The sequence below is a fragment of the Prionailurus viverrinus genome, chromosome A1, assembly GCF_022837055.1.
Source record: "Prionailurus viverrinus isolate Anna chromosome A1, UM_Priviv_1.0, whole genome shotgun sequence".
NCBI lineage: Eukaryota > Metazoa > Chordata > Mammalia > Carnivora > Felidae > Prionailurus > Prionailurus viverrinus.
This window is the reverse complement of record NC_062561.1, coordinates 25,455,016-25,472,772: the sequence shown is the minus strand read 5'-3', so window position 1 is coordinate 25,472,772 and position 17,757 is coordinate 25,455,016. Positions and strand designations below refer to the sequence as shown.

The window sequence follows — 17,757 nt, the reverse complement described above, 5'->3', positions numbered from 1 at the left end:
AATCAGCTGGGATTTGGTTAGGCATTGCCTTGTATCTGTCGATTAATTTGAGGGCCATTGCCGTATTAACAGTGTTAAGTCTTCTAATTCATGAACATGGGATATTTTGAAATTATTTGGATCTTTTTAAATTTCTTTCAGTGATATTTTACAGTTTTCAGAGTATAGTTTTTACACTTATTTTGTTAAATTTATTCCTAAGTATTTTATTCTTTTTGATGCTAATGTAAATGGAATGTTCTTTTTTTTTCTTTTTTCTTTTTGGAGAGAGAGCGGGGGAGAGGCAGGGAGAGATGGAGAGAGAGAATCTTAAGCAGGCTCCACACTCAGTGTGGAGCCAACGTGGGGCTCAATCTCATGACCCTGGTATCAGGACTTGAGCCAAAATCAAGACTCAGATGCTTAACCAACGGAGCCACCCAGCCTCCCCGGAGCTATTTTTTTTTTTTTTTAAATGTTTATTTTCTTGTTTTGGAGAAAGAGAGAGTGCGTGCAAGTGGAGGAGGGGCAGAGAGAGAGAGGGAAAGAGGGGATCCCAAACAGGCTCCACGCTATCAGCACAGAGCTCAACGTGGGGCTTGAACTCATAAGATCATGACCTGAGCTGAAATCCAGAGTTGATTAACCAACTGAGCCACCCACGACCCACCAGACCTATTTTCTTAATTCCATTTTAGGATTGTCGTGTGTAGAAATATATTTCATTTTTATGTATTGATCTTGTATCCTGTAACCTTGTTGGACTAGCTTACTCTAATAGTTTTTTAGTGGATTCCATAGGATTTTCTATATGTGTGTGTAAATATATATACATGTATTTATGTACCTAAGATCATGTCGTTGGCAAATAGAGATAGTTTTACTTCTTTTTTTTCCAATCTTAGTGCCTTTTATGTATTTCCCTTGCCTAATTGCCCTAGCTAGAATGTCCGATACAATGTTGAATTGAAATGGTGAGATGATGGGGCACCTGGGGGGCTCAGTCAGTTAAGTATCTGACTCTTGATTTTGGCTCAGGTCATAATCTCACGCTTTGTGGGATTGAGTCCCGCGTCGGACTCTGTGCTGGCAGCACAGAGCCTGCTTGGGATTCTCTCTCTCTTTCTGCCCCTCCTCTGCTTGTGTTCACTCTCTATCAAAATAAGTAAATAAGCATTAAAAAAAAAAAAAAAGAAATGGTGAGACCATATATCCTTGTCTTATTCCTGATATTCAGGGAAAGCAGCCAGTCTTTTCACCATTTAGTATGATGTTACCTGTGAGTTATTCATACATGCCCTTTATCAGGTTGAGGAAGTTCCCATTTTTTTTTTTTTTTTTTTAGAGAGAGAAAGCGCCAGCAGGGGAGGGGCAGAGGGAGAGAGAGAGAATTTTAAGTAGGCCCTATACTCAGTGTGAAGCCTGATGGGGGCCTCATTCCCACGACTCTGACGTCATGACCTGAGCTGAAATCAAGAGTCTGATGCTCGACTGACTAAGCCACCCAGGCGCCCTGAGGAAGTCCCTATCTGTTCCCAGTTTCTTGAGTGTTTTTATCATGAAATGGTGTTGCTTTTTGTCAGATGCTTTTTCTGCAAGTATTGGGATGATCTAGTGATTTTATTCCATTAATCAATTTTTTTTTTTTTCTCAACGTTTTTATTTATTTCTGGGACAGAGAGAGACAGAGCAGAACGGGGGAGGGGCAGAGAGAGAGGGAGACACAGAATCGGAAACAGGCTCCAGGCTCTGAGCCATCAGCCCAGAGCCCGACGCGGGGCTTGAACTCCCGGACCGCGAGATCGTGACCTGGCTGAAGTCGGACGCTTAACCGACTGCGCCACCCAGGCGCCCCTCCATTAATCAATTTTTGAAGTTAAACCAACCTTGCATTCATTCCTGAGTTAAACCCCATTTGTTGTGGTGTGTAATTCTTTTTATATGTTTCTGGATTCCGTTTGCTAGTACTTTGGTAAAGATTTTTGTATCCATATTCATAAGAGATACGGTGGTTCTCTCTTCTCTTGATATTGTTGTCTGGTTTTGATAATCAGGGTAATACTGGCTTTGTCAGTTGAGTTGGGAAGTGTTCCCTCTTCTGTTTTTTGGAAGAGTTTGTGAAGAATATTGGTGTTAATTTAAATGTTTGGTGGAATTCAGTGGTGAAGCAATCTGGGCTTGACTTTTCTTTGTGGGTAATTTTTTTATTCAGTCTTTTCACTTATTATGGGTTTATTCATATTGTCTATTTCTTCTTGAATCAGTTTTAGTAGTTTGTATTTTTCTAGGAAATTTTCCATTTCATGTAAGTTACCTAATTTGTTGTTATACAGTTGCTCGTTGTTGTTACATTTACATTTTTTATTTCTGTAAGGTCAGTATTACTGCTCCCTCTTTATATGTGATTCTGGTAATTCCAGTCTTCTTTCTTTTTATCTTGGTCAAACTAGATTCTTTGCTTTCTTGCACAAGATGACCCAGGTACTTACGGTTTACATTTCTTGCCCTAGACCTGGAGTCACCTGTTTCTCCAGGAAGTTTTGGTTTTCTTTTACATTTTTTTTTTTTCAAAGTTTATTTATTTTTGGGACAGAGAGAGACAGAGCATGAACGGGGGAGGGGCAGAGAGAGAGGGAGACACAGAATCGGAAGCAGGCTCCAGTTTCTGAGCCATCAGCCCAGAGCCCGACGCGGGGCTCAGACTCACGGACCGCGAGATCGTGACCTGGTTGAAGTCGGACACTTAACCGACTGTGCCACCCAGGCGCCCCAGTTTTGGTTTTCTTAACGGGAGGACAGTCATATTTAGAACTCAGGCTCTGAGTGCTAGGTGTTTTCATTGCTAGCAGTGGATGTCATTATTCCTAACCCCTTTTATAGGCCAGAGGTAGAAAAAAATACAACTTTAAATATCATGAATTTATACCGAAACCTCCAATTCAAATCCATTTCTATAGGGTTCTTCTTCACTTTTCCCCATTCCATATTTGTTTCTCTGTTCTCTCACAAAAGAAATTGTGGCTTCCTATATACCTTCCATTATTTACTCATTTGCTCCAAGTTACACATACTCAAAAATAGTTTGAGTGACACCACTAATACCATAACTAACAGGAAACTTGTTAAATTCAAGGTTTTTTGTACTTCTTTTGGTCCTTAGATTATATCCGACCGAGATACACAATCAGATTACTTTCAAACTTAGACCTTTGATTCTAACTATAAGATCTGAAGATTTTATTTTTTTATTTTTTATTATTTTTATTATTTTTATTTTTTTTTTCCAATGTTTATTTATTTTTGGGACAGAGAGAGACAGAGCATGAATGGGGGAGGGGCAGAGAGAGAGGGAGACACAGAATTGGAAACAGGCTCCAGGCTCTGAGCCATCAGCCCAGAGCCCGACGCGGGGCTCGAACTCCCGGACCGCGAGATCGTGACCTGGCTGAAGTCGGACGCTTAACCGACTGCGCCACCCAGGCGCCCCAAGATCTGAAGATTTTAAACTGAGAGCTAATCTCTTTAGAGTCGGATTTTGCCCATGTAAGATTGCCATTTGCATGGCATAGGGAAACTGTAGAGTCCGACAGATCTAGGTTCAAATTCTAGCTGTTTTGATCAGTATCTGTTACCTAGTTTCTGTGAATATGTTATTATTTGTGAAGTAGGTTTAACAGTACTGACTGTGGAGGTTTGTTGTGAGAGTAGAGATAATGGGTAGAAAGCACTTGACCTACTAGTCAACAGTAGACATTGGCTGTTATTTTATAACCTTGAAATATTTAAAAATAATATTTGAGTGTTTTTAAAAGTGTTTATTTAATAAGCAATGATGAAATATATAACTGATCAGTTAAAAAATTTTTTTTGGTAATTTTTTTAAGTTTTTAAATTTATTTTGAGATAGAGAGTGTGAGCAGGGGAGGGGCAGAGAGAGAGAAAATCCCAAGCGGGCTCTGCGCTGACAGCACAGAGCCGGACATGGGACTCAAACTCACAAACTGTGAGATCATGACCTGAGCCAAAATCAAGAGTTGGATTCTTAACCGACCGAGCCACCCAGGTGCCCCAAAATTATTATTATTATTATTATTATTTTTTTTTAAATTTAGTTTCTTCCCAGCTGTATTGAGATAGAATTGACATATAACATTATATAAGTTTAGGGTGTAACAAATCAGGAGACTATAGATGCTGGAGAGGATGTGGAGAAACGGGAAACCTCTTGCACTGTTGGTGGGAATGCAAACTGGTGCAGCCGCTCTGGAAAACAGTGTGGAGGTTCCTCAAAAAATTAAAAATAGACCTACCCTATGACCCAGCAATAGCACTGCTAGGAATTTACCCAAGGGATACAGGAGTACTGATGCATAGGGGTACTTACACCCCAATGTTTATAGCAGCACTCTCAACAATAGCCAAATTATGGAAAGAGCCTAAATGTCCATCAACTGATGAATGGATAAAGAAATTGTGGTTTATGTACACAATGGAATACTACGTGGCAATGAGAAAGAATGAAATATGGCCCTTTGTAGCAACATGGATGGAACTGGAGAGTGTGATGCTAAGTGAAATAAGCCATACAGAGAAAGACAGATACCATATGGTTTCACTCTTATGTGGATCCTGAGAAACTTAACAGAAACCCATGGGGGAGGGGAAGGAAAAAAAAAAAAAAAAGAGGTTAGAGTGGGAGAGAGCCAAAGCATAAGAGACTCTTAAAAACTGAGAACAAACTGAGGGTTGATGGGTGGGAGGGAGGGGAGGGTGGGTGATGGGTATTGAGGAGGGCACCTTTTGGGATGAGCACTGGGTGTTGTATGGAAACCAATTTGACAATAAATTTCATATATTGAAAAAAAAATAAGTTTAGGGTGTACAAGGTAGTGGTTTAATGTATGTATATAATGTGAAATGTTTATCAGAGTAAATCAGTTAACATCTATCACTTCACATAGTTACATTTTTGTGTGTACGTACATAGTGAGACCTTAAAAAATCTATTCTCTTAGCAACTTTCAAATGTACAATACAATATTGTTAACTGTAGTCACCATTACTGTGTATTAGATCCCCAGGACTTACTTATCTTGTTCTGGGAGTTTGTGCTCTTTGACCACCTTCCTCCCCTCCCCCACACCACCAGTCTGTTCTATGAATCTGGGTTATTTATTATTCTTTTTTTTTTTTTTTAAATTTTTTTTTTTCAACGTTTATTTATTTTTGGGACAGAGAGAGACAGAGCATGAACGGGGGAGGGGCAGAGAGAGAGGGAGACACAGAATCGGAAACAGGCTCCAGGCTCCGAGCCATCAGCCCAGAGCCCGACGCGGGGCTGGAACTCACGGACCGCGAGATCGTGACCTGGCTGAAGTCGGATGCTTAACCGACTGTGCCACCCAGGCGCCCCATATTATTCTTTAAAAATAAGACATTGGCTTGTTAATAAATGTGAGTTTTGATGTTTCTGCTTTTCTGTATTAAAATTTAATATGAAGGGGGTTGTCCTTTCAGTTTCCCTTACCTATAAGAAGGTGACTATTTTTTTTAATGTTTATTTTTTATTTTTGAGAGAGAGCATGTGTGAGCAGGGGAGGGGCAGAAAGAGGGGAAGGGGCAGAGAGAGGCAGGGACAGAGGATTCGAAGTGGGCTCCGTGCCGACGGCAGAGAGCCCCATGTGGGGCTCGCACCCACCAACCGTTAGGTTCATGACCTGAGCCAAGTCAGACAGTTAACTGACTGAGCCACCCAGGAGCCCCAGGATATGACTATTTTTTAACTTATTAAAATAAATTACATGATCTAGTTTGTTGGAATATCTAAAGTATTTAAAATAAAAGTGCATTTTATTTTATTATTTTTTAAATGTTTATCTTGAGAGAGAGAGAGCATGTGTGTGAGTCGGGGAGGGGCAGAGAGCAAGGAAGGAGAGAATCCCAAGCAGGTTCTGCCCTGTCAGTGCAGAGTCTGACTCGGGCTCCATCCCATGAACTGTGAGATCATAGCTTGAGCTGAAATCAAGAGTTAGACAACCGACTGAGCCACCAGGTGCCCTAAACAGTTATCAGTAGCAGCCTGATTATTTTATTTGAAAAGTTCCAAAGGAAATTTTGTTGCCAGTAAATTTGAAAATGTCCCCTGAAATAATTCTGCTCAGTCATTACATGTTTCTAATGTATTTTTAAAAGTGTAGTGTAATTTTTGCAAGGTTCGTAAACGATCTTTCCTTAATTATCATTAGCTTTTTTTTTTAAATTTTTTTTAATGTTTGTTTATTTTTGAGAGAGGCAGAGACAGAATGTGAGTGGGTTGGGGCAGAGAGGGAGGGAGACACAGAATCTGAAGAAGGCTCCAGGCTCTGAGCTGTCAGCACAGAGCCCGATGCGGGGCTCGAACTCACGAGCTGCGAGATCATGACCTGAGCCGAAGTCGGACGCTCAACTGACTGAGCCACCCAGACGCCCCATAATTATCATTAGCTTACAGCAGGAGTACTGACTTGAATTTATTAGTCTGTGAAAAAGTAGTTTAAAGTCCATTTCTTCCTAAGTATATCTGATATTTATCCCCATACTTTTTGGTCCTGAGTAGTAATCTCTGTTGTTAAGTTATAAATGTGGCTCAGATATTATCCTGTTTCTGTTTAGACTGCTTTTCCTGGAGAACACATATCCTGAGTTTCTTTTCTTTTGTAATAGATTTTATTTATTTTATTTTTTTAACTTTATTTTTTATTTTTTAAAGTTTACATCCAAAGTAGTTAGCATATAGTGAAGCAACAATTTCAGGAGTAGATTCCTTAATGCCCCTTACCCATTTAGCCCATCCCCCCTCCCACAACCCCTCCAGTAACCCTCCGTTTGTTCTCCACATTTATGAGTCTCTTCTGTTTTGTCCCCCTCCCCGTTTTTATATTATTTTTGTTCCCCTTCCCTTATGTTCATCTGTTTTGTCTCTTAAAGTCCTCATATGAGTAAAGTCATATGATTTTTGTCTTTCTCTGACTGACTAATTTCACTTAGCATAATACCCTCTAGATTTTATTTTTTTAGAACAGTTTTAGATTTACAGAAGAATTGAGAAGGTAGTACAGAGAGTTCCCATGTACCCAACATCCAATTGTCTCTGTTAATTAACATCTTATGTTAGTATGGTACATTTGCTACAGTTAATGAGCCGGTAATGATACATTGGTATTAATTAAAGGCCATAGTTTATTTGGATTCCCTTAGTTTTTATGTAATGTCTTTTTCGATTCCAGGATCCCATTATCCTATTTATGACACTATATTGCATTTGTTTTTCATGTTATATTAGGCTTCTCTTGCCTATGACAGTTTCTCAGACTTTCCTTGTTTTTGATGATTTTAATTTAGCATTTTTGAGGAGAATTGGTTAAGTATTTTGCAGGGTTCCCCCTAACCCCCTGCCGTTGGAATTTGATGTTTTTCTCATGATTAGACTGGTGGTATGTGTTTTGGGGAGGAAAATCCAAAGTAACTTTTTTAGAACATCATATCTAGGGTAGATGCTATCAACATGACTTATCAAGTGGTTAACTGAACTTGATCACCTAGCTGAGGAAGCATCGTCAGATTTCTTCACTGGCAAGTTGCTCTTTTTCCCCAAGCTATGCTGCTTCCTTGAGATGCAGAGTATTTGCATAAATTATTTAGAATTTGTCTGCAAGGGAAATCTTTTTCCTTTTATGCATTTATGTATTTATTTAATCACTTATTGATACCAGTATGGACTCATGGGTATTTATTTTGTACTTTGGATTATAGTCCACTGCTGTTTTGCTCAAATAGTTCCAACTTTGACCATTGGGAGCTCTTTCACTTGGTTCCTGGGTCCCTTTGACAGATCCCCAGCTTATAGGTTTGTTTGTGTGTTTTTTGAACACTTCCTTATCTCGTGGCTCCAGGCGCATCTTGCCTATTTCCTGTCGTAGCCCTAGAGTCAGCCATTTCTCCAAGGAGTCCTGGCTTCTTTTATTGGAGAAAGGAATTAGCAAACAAAGTTTAGGTGCTGGGTGTGCTCATAGCTATCGGGGGTTCTTGCTCTTGGATCCTGTCAGCTGACAGAGCAAAGAAGTATACGTATGTATACTAACCCATTCCTGTTGCCACACACCCTCGCCAGCATATTCACTTAACCTAACGCTTCAGTGCCTAGGCTGATATGTGTGTAGTAAAAAGTGTGTTTGTTTTAAAGCTAACAGGCTTGAAATATACCAGGCTATTTGGTTTAATGCCCTAACCTATTTTAAGAATATTCTCAACTTTTCATCCCTTCTCCTGATTTCTCCTTAAATTTATATATTGGGTAGTTATATTGTTTGCATAGTACTTTTTTTTTTTAATAATATGTAAAATCAGCCATGCAGGATCTGATACCTGATAGGAAGGGCATGTAGTACTGGGGCTGTTAGTTTATTGCCCACCTTTTCTTATTCTGCAGGCTCATGGTAGGAATTCTTTTGGTGTTTGGATACTGCTAATAATTCCAGGGAACCAATCAATAGTTCACGTACAGAAGTTACCTTGGTTTTGAAGCCCACAAAGTGTAGATGACAAAGACTAGATCTGTTGCTCAGCCCAGTCTGGGGAATTGTATCTTTCTCTTGTTCCCCTCCTTTCCTTGTCTTCTTTATAGTAGTTTGATATTACAGACATATCAATGTCTGTATACAGATCACTAACTACGAAAACTTCACTAGTTTACATTTCCACCTTTATAAAGGTGGAAATACACAGAAATGGGGACCTAACAGACACTTAGCTACTGACAAAAGGAATGGCCAGAGAACTGTTTGGGAGACAGTCTCCGGGCCAGTCCTCTTACTCTGGGTGCAGAAACCAGAAAGTGTAGCTAATCCTTAAATGGCACACAGATGTAATCTCGTAATCTATCTAATAGACCATTAGGTGATGAGGTTTACTAAAGCCCCCCTCATTGTAATTTAGTGACACATTTAGTATGTTTATTCAGTCATCACATGGCCAGTGTCCTGATGCTTTCTTGTGTAGACCTTTTGGTTTAAGGACACCACTTGCAGCAAATGTTTGCTTTGTTTTTCTTTTGGTGGGGGGTAGGGGTATAAGGTGATCTTGCTGTGACATCTGTGTGCCATTTAGGGATTAGCTACACTTTCTAGTTTCTGCACGCAGAGTAAGAGGACTGGCCCGGAGTCTGTCTCCCAAATAGTTCTCTGGCCATTCCTTTTGTCAGTAGCTAAGTGTCTGTTAGTCTCCATTTCTGTGTATTTCCACTTCTATAAAGGTGAAAATGTAAACTAGTGAAGTTTTCATTACTTAGTAGTTAGTGACCTGTGTGTATTTGATGTTATTCTTTAGGCAGTGAAGAAGGGTTGAATAGTCTCAGTGTATAAGCTAATTTTTAATAATCTGAAAAATAGCTTACTGTACCCATTCTCTCATAGAGAGAAAGTGAGTTGTTTGAATTGGCCAGTTACTTGATAAAGCATTTCTTTTTTTTTTTTTTTTAATTTTTTTTTCAACGTTTTTTATTTATTTTTGGGACAGAGAGAGACAGAGCATGAATGGGGGAGGGGCAGAGAGAGAGGGAGACACAGAATCGGAAACAGGCTCCAGGCTCTGAGCCATCAGCCCAGAGCCCGACGCGGGGCTCGAACTCACAGACCGCGAGATCGTGACCTGGCTGAAGTCGGACGCTTAACCGACTGCGCCACCCAGGCGCCCCAGATAAAGCATTTCTGACATTCAGAATGTGTCCAATCTTAAAGTTTGTTTCTAAACATCAAGTTGAAAGTAGCTTCCTATAGGAGGCTCGTGTATTTGACCCTTCAGCAAATACCTGGTAATGGTTCTGAGCTTAGCTATGTATGTGTTTACGGGATTAGGGACGCTCTATACTAATTCAACTTTTTCATTTCCATGGGTTGTTTTGCCTTAGTTTCATTAGTCCATTCATTTATTAACTAGATTTTTTTTTTTTTTTTTTTAGCTTTTTGGAAAGAACGTGTTCATGTTGCAAAATACAGCTGAAAACTACACTTTAATTTTGTTTCTGATTTCTTTACACAGCAAATTGCACAAAGTTTAAAAGATGAACAGAAGAAGGTACCTTCGGAAGCGTCGTTTTCAGATGTTCAGTTAGAGGAAACAGAGTCTAATAATCTAACAAAATCTGGTATGTTATGATGTTTAACTCCAACTTTTATTTATTCATTTAAACTTTTATTGAGGCCTTGTCATGTTCCAGACATGAGAAATGAGAAACAGCTTATGTGCCTTTGAGGAGCCCACACTTGAGCAGGTGGGGGTGGGGGTGGGGGGAGATTGATAAGCCACAGATGTAATTCAGTGGTGATATGCCCAAAGGTATACACAGGACACTCTTGGATCATGGATGAAGGGCATCAAAATTACGAAGCTTTGAGTGCAAGAAAGTGAATTCAGTGAGAGGTGTTGTGTCTGAAAGCTCTGCTGTTTATAAAGGCAAGAATGAAGCCAGGTGGAGTAAGGTTAAAGACAGAATAGCACGGAAGAAGGCATGCAGGAATGGAAGACCGTGGATGCTCTTGGGGGAGTCAAGCGGTTTGGTATGTTTGGGTATAGGTTATTTGTAGGGAAGGAGCAGATACAGCAGGCCAGATAGGTGTCAGTCTCGCGGACTTTGAACTTCTTGGTAGTAGAGCGTATTGGCATAATTATACCACCCGATTTGCATTTGGTAAATATATTGAGTGCCTGGGACTGGGATAAAATACTGATTGAAATGTATGGGATAGCTTGGACTATGGTGCATTTATTGCAGGGAGCAGAATTGTCCAAGAATCATCCTGGATTCTCATGAATTTAATGTAGACAGCGAGCTGGTTTGTTGTCTCTCCTTCTAGCTCTAACAGGGGCAGTGAAGCTCAGCTCGTCATGGAGCCCAGGACAGCCTAGGATTGGGATAATGAGAGTGGGAACCTTTCAAGGATCCCAATTGCATCCACGTTCCCAGGTTCAGGGCATCATCAGGTATTGTGGGTTATTCTATGAACAGTTGATACCTTAAGGCCAGACTGCCAAGCAGACTGGGTATTCCCTCCCTGGCAAAGCCATTTTATCATGCTTGCCCCATAGGAAGAGAGACTAAAATTTTCTCCTCTGAAATAGAACCTCTGCCATGTCTTAGTAAACCTCTTGGTCCTAGAAAACCTTTTCAAGAGTTACTGGAAAGACTAGATTACATTTCTGTCTTGCCAATCATGGTCTTGTACATTTTCCCTTCCCCCAGTAGAGTCTGTATTCTTTTACCCATGCCTGGCCTTAAAGTAAATAAGGTATTGTTGGCAGAACTGTAGAGACTAGTTAGGAGACTGTTTTGTTTTCCATTTGAAAGTTAAAGGTGATTTGAACCAGGGTACTAATGAGGGATGGAGAGAAGTTTATAGATGAGACATACAGTTAAAAGCTTGAGTCAATAGAATTTGATGACATCCTAGATGTGGGGGCTGAGGAAGACTTGGTAGGGTCCATGTGTATATCAGTCTGGAGCTGTGCTGTTCAATATGGTAGCCGCCTGCCATTGAGCATGTGAAATGTGGCTCATCTGAATATGCTGTTAGCATATAAAATGCACACCAAATTTCTAAGGCTTAATATGAAATAAAGAATGGGAAGTACCTTATTGGTAATTTCTGTCTTGATTACATGTTAAAGTGATGATATTTTAAATATATTGGGCTAACTATATTAAAACTCATTCCATTTGTGGTTTTGTTTTTTGTTTTTTTTTTTTTTTTTTTTTTTTACCTTTTTTAATGTGGCATTTTAATGTGTCGCATCTATCGCTCACATTGTATTTCTGTTGGACAGTACTGCTCTAGAGCTGTAGAGAGGAGGACTGATCTGGAGATAAAGACAGTGGAGTGCTTGATGCTGTGGGCTTGTATAGGATCACCCCGGCGCTGAGAATAGAGTGATAATAACAGAAATCTGAGAGAGAGAGAGAAAAGTAAACCTGAGAGAGAACCTTAACAGACGCTGACATTAAGGAGCAAAATGGAGTATTCTGGGCGAACTGAGGAAGAATAGCCAGAGAGGTCAGAAGAGAGCGAGAGGATAAGGTGTGATTAAAGCCAAAGGAGGAGGGGTTGGCAGTGTAGTTTGGGTGAACAGGTGAGAAATAGGACATCACAATGATACTGTGGTCAGAGTGGGATGGTAGGTTTTAATAATTAAGAGGTGGAATCGTTTGGAGTAATAAAGTCTATAGAAAGGAATAAAGTACTTCTGAAAGGAAGTCTTGAGAACATCTGTCTATGGGGTTGGGGGTGCAGGGATGGAAATGAAGGTCTTTGGAATTCGGAAGGTCAGGGGCAACCATGTGGTTGTCTGTATGATTGTTGATGGTACTTAGAGTGGTGATAGAATTTGGGATGAAAAAAGCAAGACTGAGTCAGGTGGCGGGGGGAGCAAAAAAAGAGTATAATCACTTTTTTCGGTTCTTGGTTTCTTAGTGTGCTGGAAGTGAGAATGAGAAGCCTCCAAAGTGAGGACTTTGAACAGCATGGTGTTCACATAGTAGAACTAGGTGTCTGGGCCAGTGTGAGGGACCGTTGTGTGAAGAGGCTGATTATCAGTGTCTTCAAAAGCACAGGCTCTATTCTCTGCGTAGAGCGGGTGAGAGGAGGGTGGGCTCAGAGACGACTTTGGAGGAAGACTGCTGGAGGCTGAGGGAGAAGCCCTGTTACTTGGCTTTGTTCTGCTCCTCAGAAGGGGCAGCTGGTAGACACTTGCCTTTTGATGGTTTGCCAGGTGAGTAAACTTTCCCTGCATCGGTTGTTTTAATGCTAACTACTTTTCACAGGAAAGTGAAGAAATAAACAAGCCAGTACTTAAAGTACAATATTTTAAAGTACTTAAAATAGATTTGTTTCACTAAACTTTTATTTGGGGGTAATGTTTTGGCTCTTTATTTTGAAGGAGGGATCTTACAGACCTAATCTTAGCACAACTATAGATACTTAATCTCCTAAATATTCTTTGATAAAATTTGTCTAGTTTGTTCTTTTTAAGGAACTTCATATAGATATTTTAGTTTAAAGTAAGGCCCCACAGAGGGGCTTTTAAAGTCACCCAAGTATTCAGAAATGAACTATTGCGACCTCATCAAAATAAAAAGCTTTTGCACAGCAAAGGAAACAATCAGCAAAACTAAAAGGCAGCCGATGGAATGGGAGAAGATATTTGCAAACGACAGGTCAGATAAAGGGTTAGTATCCAAAACCTATAGAGAATTTATCAAACTCAACAACCCCAAAAAAACAATCCAGTGAAGAAATGGGCAAAAGACATGAATAGACACTTCGCCAAAGAATCGAGATGGCCAGTCAACACATGAAAAAATGCTCAACATTACTCATCATCCAGGAAATACAAATCAGAACCACAATGAGATACCACCTCAACCTGTCAGAGTGGCTAAAATTAACAACTCAGGAAACAACAGATGTTGGCGAGGATGTGGAGAAAGAGGATCTCTTTTGCACTGCTGGTGGGAATGCAAGCTGGTACAGCCACTCTGGAAAACAGTATGGGAGTTCATCAAAAAATTAAAATAGAACTACCTTGTGACCCAGCAATTACACTAGTAGGTATTTATCCAAGGGATACAGGTATGCTGTTTCGAAGGGGCACATGCACCCCAATGTTTATAGCGGCACTACCAACAATTGCCAAAGTACAGAAAGCGGCCAAATGTCCATTGATGGATGAATGGATAAAGAAGATATGGTACATCTATACAATGGAGTATTACTCGGCAATCAAAAAGAATGAAATCTTGCCATTTGCAACTATGTGGATGGAACAAGAGGGTATTATGCTAAGCAAAATTCGTCAGAGAAAGACAAATATCATATGACTTCACTCATATGAGGACTTTAAGATACAAAGCAGATGAACATAAGGGAAGGGAAGCAAAAATAATATAAAAACAGGAAGGGGGACAAAACAGACTCATAAATATGGAGAACAAACTGAGGGCTACTGGAAAGGTTTTGGGAGGGGGGATGGGCTAAAGGGGTAAGGGGCTTAGGGAATCTACTCCTGAAATCATTGTTGCACTATATGCTAACTAACTTGGATATAAATTAAAAAAATAAATAACAATACCAGAAAAATAAATAAATAAAATCACACAAGTATTACATGCTTTTGAAAAACAATAACTTAAGCTTACAGAATTATAAAATGAAAGCACTGACCTACGACATTCTCCTCTTTGTTTTTGCCCATAAATGTATATATCATAATCTCCGGATCTCCTCCTAAGCCTAGGCAGTTCTGGCTCTTCTTTAAAAAAAGGAATTATATTTTGCTAGGCTATACTTTTATTTTTTTTTATTATTGAAAAGATTTCAAATACACAGAAAAGTAGAAAGAATGATACAATGAACAGTGCATACCAGTACCCACCACCTGCATTCAAGACTTAATATTTTATCACATTACATATACATATATTCTTTTGCTCATTTTATTTTTTATATTTATTTTTTTTTTTTTAATTTTTTTTTTCAACGTTTATTTATTTTTGGGACAGAGAGAGACAGAGCATGAACGGGGGAGGGGCAGAGAGAGAGGGAGACACAGAATCGGAAACAGGCTCCAGGCTCTGAGCCATCAGCCCAGAGCCCGACGCGGGGCTCGAACTCACGGACAGCGAGATCGTGACCTGGCTGAAGTCGGACGCTTAACCTACTGCGCCACCCAGGCGCCCCTATATTTATTTTTTTTTAAGTTTAGTTATGTAATCTGTACACCCAGTGCTGGGCTCAAACTCATGACCCCAAGATCAAGAGCCACCTGCTTCTCTGACTGAGCCAGCCAGGTGCCCCAATCTTTTGCTGATGACTTTAAAGTAAATTATTGACATCATTGCCAGTTTACTCTTGAGTATTTCGTCATCTCTCCAGAAAGTAAGGACATCTCTTACATAACCATAAACCATTATTGCACTAAAACATTCAATAAAGTTTCCTAATGTCCTCTCATACCCAGTCCGTATTTCACTCTTCCCTCTTGCTCCAAAGTATTATCTTAGTTCTGCTTTTGTGGCTCATTTCACCTCTGGTCTCTTGAGCTGAAGTGATTGTGCTTTCCTTACAAAGCCAACCAAGCCCCCCTCTGTCTCCTCACCGTTACCGGTGTCTGGCCTGTCTTGGAAAGAGGGGGGATAATTCTCTTCACTTGGGAAATGGATAGACTGAGGAGGCCTGTAAGTGATACAGCTTAGATCATGGAAGGCAGGTTGTCAGGCAAACCAGCTTTGATTAATTTTCCTGTTTAACATTGCTTTGTTTTCTTGTCATTCCCCCACCTCCGTAGGCTCCCACTTGCTTCCACGTGACTACACACAGGTCTACCTCCTTTTTGTGTGATGTGTATATACTGTTCATTTATTCCATAAAGATTATTGATCACAGTTTGGGCAAAGCTATTTGAGTTAAGCATATATATGAGGTATACGCACACACACACACACACACACACACACACACACATTCATGTGTATTCTTACTGTGTTAAATCTTAGCTATCACCGATTTGGGGGTTCCTGTGGCATTTTTTTTTTTAAGATTTCTTTTTCTTTCTTGCTTTCTTGCTTTCTTGCTTTTTTTTTTTTTTTATTAAGTAAACTCTACCCCCAACATGGGGCCCGAACTTATGAATTCAGGAGTTCCATGCTCTACTGACTGAGGTAGCCAGGCACCCCCCTTGGCATTCTTGATTAAAGGTGAAGAAAATCTAGAAAAAATGGATGCCCCTAGGTATTGATAACTAAAGAGAACAAACAGGTTACAGTTGCCATGCAAGTAAGACGGACCTCTATGTGTATGAAATGTGTCTTTTGCATTTGGATTTTTAGGTTCAACAGAATCCCTCAATCCTAGACCACAGACGACAATTTCTCCAGCAGATCTTCATGGAATGTGGTATCCTACAGTTCGAAGAACTCTTGTGTGTCTCTCCAAATTGTACAGATGCATAGATGTATGTGTGTAAATTCTTGTATCTTTAGTGTAAATTGCTTGCTGTTTCGTGTGAAATTTTTTAATTTTTATTTTAAGATATCGATGTAGTATTTTGTTTGGTATCAAATTCAAATCATACGATTTTTCAGTACAGAGGTAGGTTTAAGATGAGTCTAAGTTAGGAATTCTTAACCTGTGCATTCTTTAGAACCTTAGAATTCACTAGTGGCCTTTAGGGAGTCTATGAACACCTTGAAATTGCGGGCAAAATTGTGTATGTGTGTTTATATTTGTGTCTTTCTGAGAAGGGTTATGGCTTTTATTGCTTTTCATAGGGACCTATGACCACATATAAGTTTAAAACTACTAGTTATCTGTTTTAGTTTAGTTTATAGATAAGGAAAAAGACATGCAGAAAGGTTAAGTGACATGTCCAGTGTCACATGGGCATAATGTACATTTAGTATTAAATTTGTTATTAAATGCATCTACTTTAGTTTTGTACTCCATTTAAATCAGCATCCTTGATAAGTACTATTAAGGTTTCATGTGTTTCTAATCATGGTATTACTTTTCGTTGTTTGCTGAAATTAGCAGTACTTTTTTTTCCCTTAAGCACCAACTTAAACGTTGCATTGATTTTAGGTAAGAGTTATTGTATACATTCCAGAATGTTTAATGATACGATTAATGTAGATGCATAGTGGTGGGTGAGTATCAATCTTGACAGATTATTTGTCTATATTTATTTACTGTTAGGAACTTGCTGCTGAAATGTAAGATTCAGTGTTTTTTTGTTTTGTTTAAGTTTTATTTAAGTAATCTCTACCCAACATGGGGCTTGAACTCAGGACCCCGAGATTAAGAATTGCCCGCTCCTCTGACTGAGCCAGCCAGGCATCCCTAAAATTCAGTGGCTTTACTTTAAATTAAACTGTGTAACAACTCCAGTAGCATATGAAGAAAAAAGCGATTAAATACAACAGCTGTGTATTTAATTTTGCAAATGCTACTGCTTCTTAAGAATATAGTTCATAGGGGCGCCTGGGTGGTGCAGTCGGTTAAGCGTCCGACTTCAGCCAGGTCACGATCTCGCGGTCCGAGAGTTCGAGCCCCGCGTCAGGCTCTGGGCTGATGGCTCGGAGCCTGGAGCCTGTTTCCGATTCTGTGTCTCCCTCTCTCTCTGCCCCTCCCCCGTTCATGCTCTGTCTCTCTCTGTCCCAAAAATAAAAAATAAAAAACATTGAAAAAAAATATATAGTTCATAGGGGGTGTGTATATTCCCCCCACCCCCCGCATAGAGATACATTTTTTAGAACTTGGGTGACTGAGCCTTTGTTTTAACGTTGGTTTTATTGGGGCGCCTGGGTGGCTCAGTCGGTTAAGCGTCCGACTTCAGCCAGGTCACGATCTCGCGGTCCGTGAGTTCGAGCCCCGCGTCGGGCTCTGGGCTGATGGCTCAGAGCCTGGAGCCTGCTTCCGATTCTGTGTCTCCCTCTCTCTCTGCCCCTCTCCCATTCATGCTCTGTCTCTCTCTGTCTCAAAAATAAATAAACGTTAAAAAAAAAAAAAAAAGTTGGTTTTATTGAGTTAAAAAAAAAAAAAAGCCTCCAACATATTGAAGTCAGGGCTCCATGGGGTCAGAACCATATCTGCCTTGTCCACCCACCACTGTGAATCCAGCATTTAGCACAGAGCCTAGCATGAAATAGGTGCTAAGGAGATGTTGAAGGGTCACATGAGTGTCTTGAGAGATGCA

At 40.0% G+C, this 17,757-nt stretch overlaps 1 protein-coding gene across 2 annotated transcripts in view; it reads left to right on the top strand.

Annotated features, from left to right (window-relative positions):
- Positions 1-17,757, top strand: part of COG3 (component of oligomeric golgi complex 3) — a 73,621-nt gene that overhangs the window by 30,986 nt on the left and 24,878 nt on the right. For both annotated transcript variants that reach the window (XM_047848748.1, XM_047848738.1), the window contains exons 14-15: positions 10,054-10,159; positions 15,893-16,017. In XM_047848748.1, the coding sequence (XP_047704704.1) occupies positions 10,054-10,159; positions 15,893-16,017 (231 nt within the window). The remainder of the gene's footprint in view (positions 1-10,053; positions 10,160-15,892; positions 16,018-17,757) is intronic.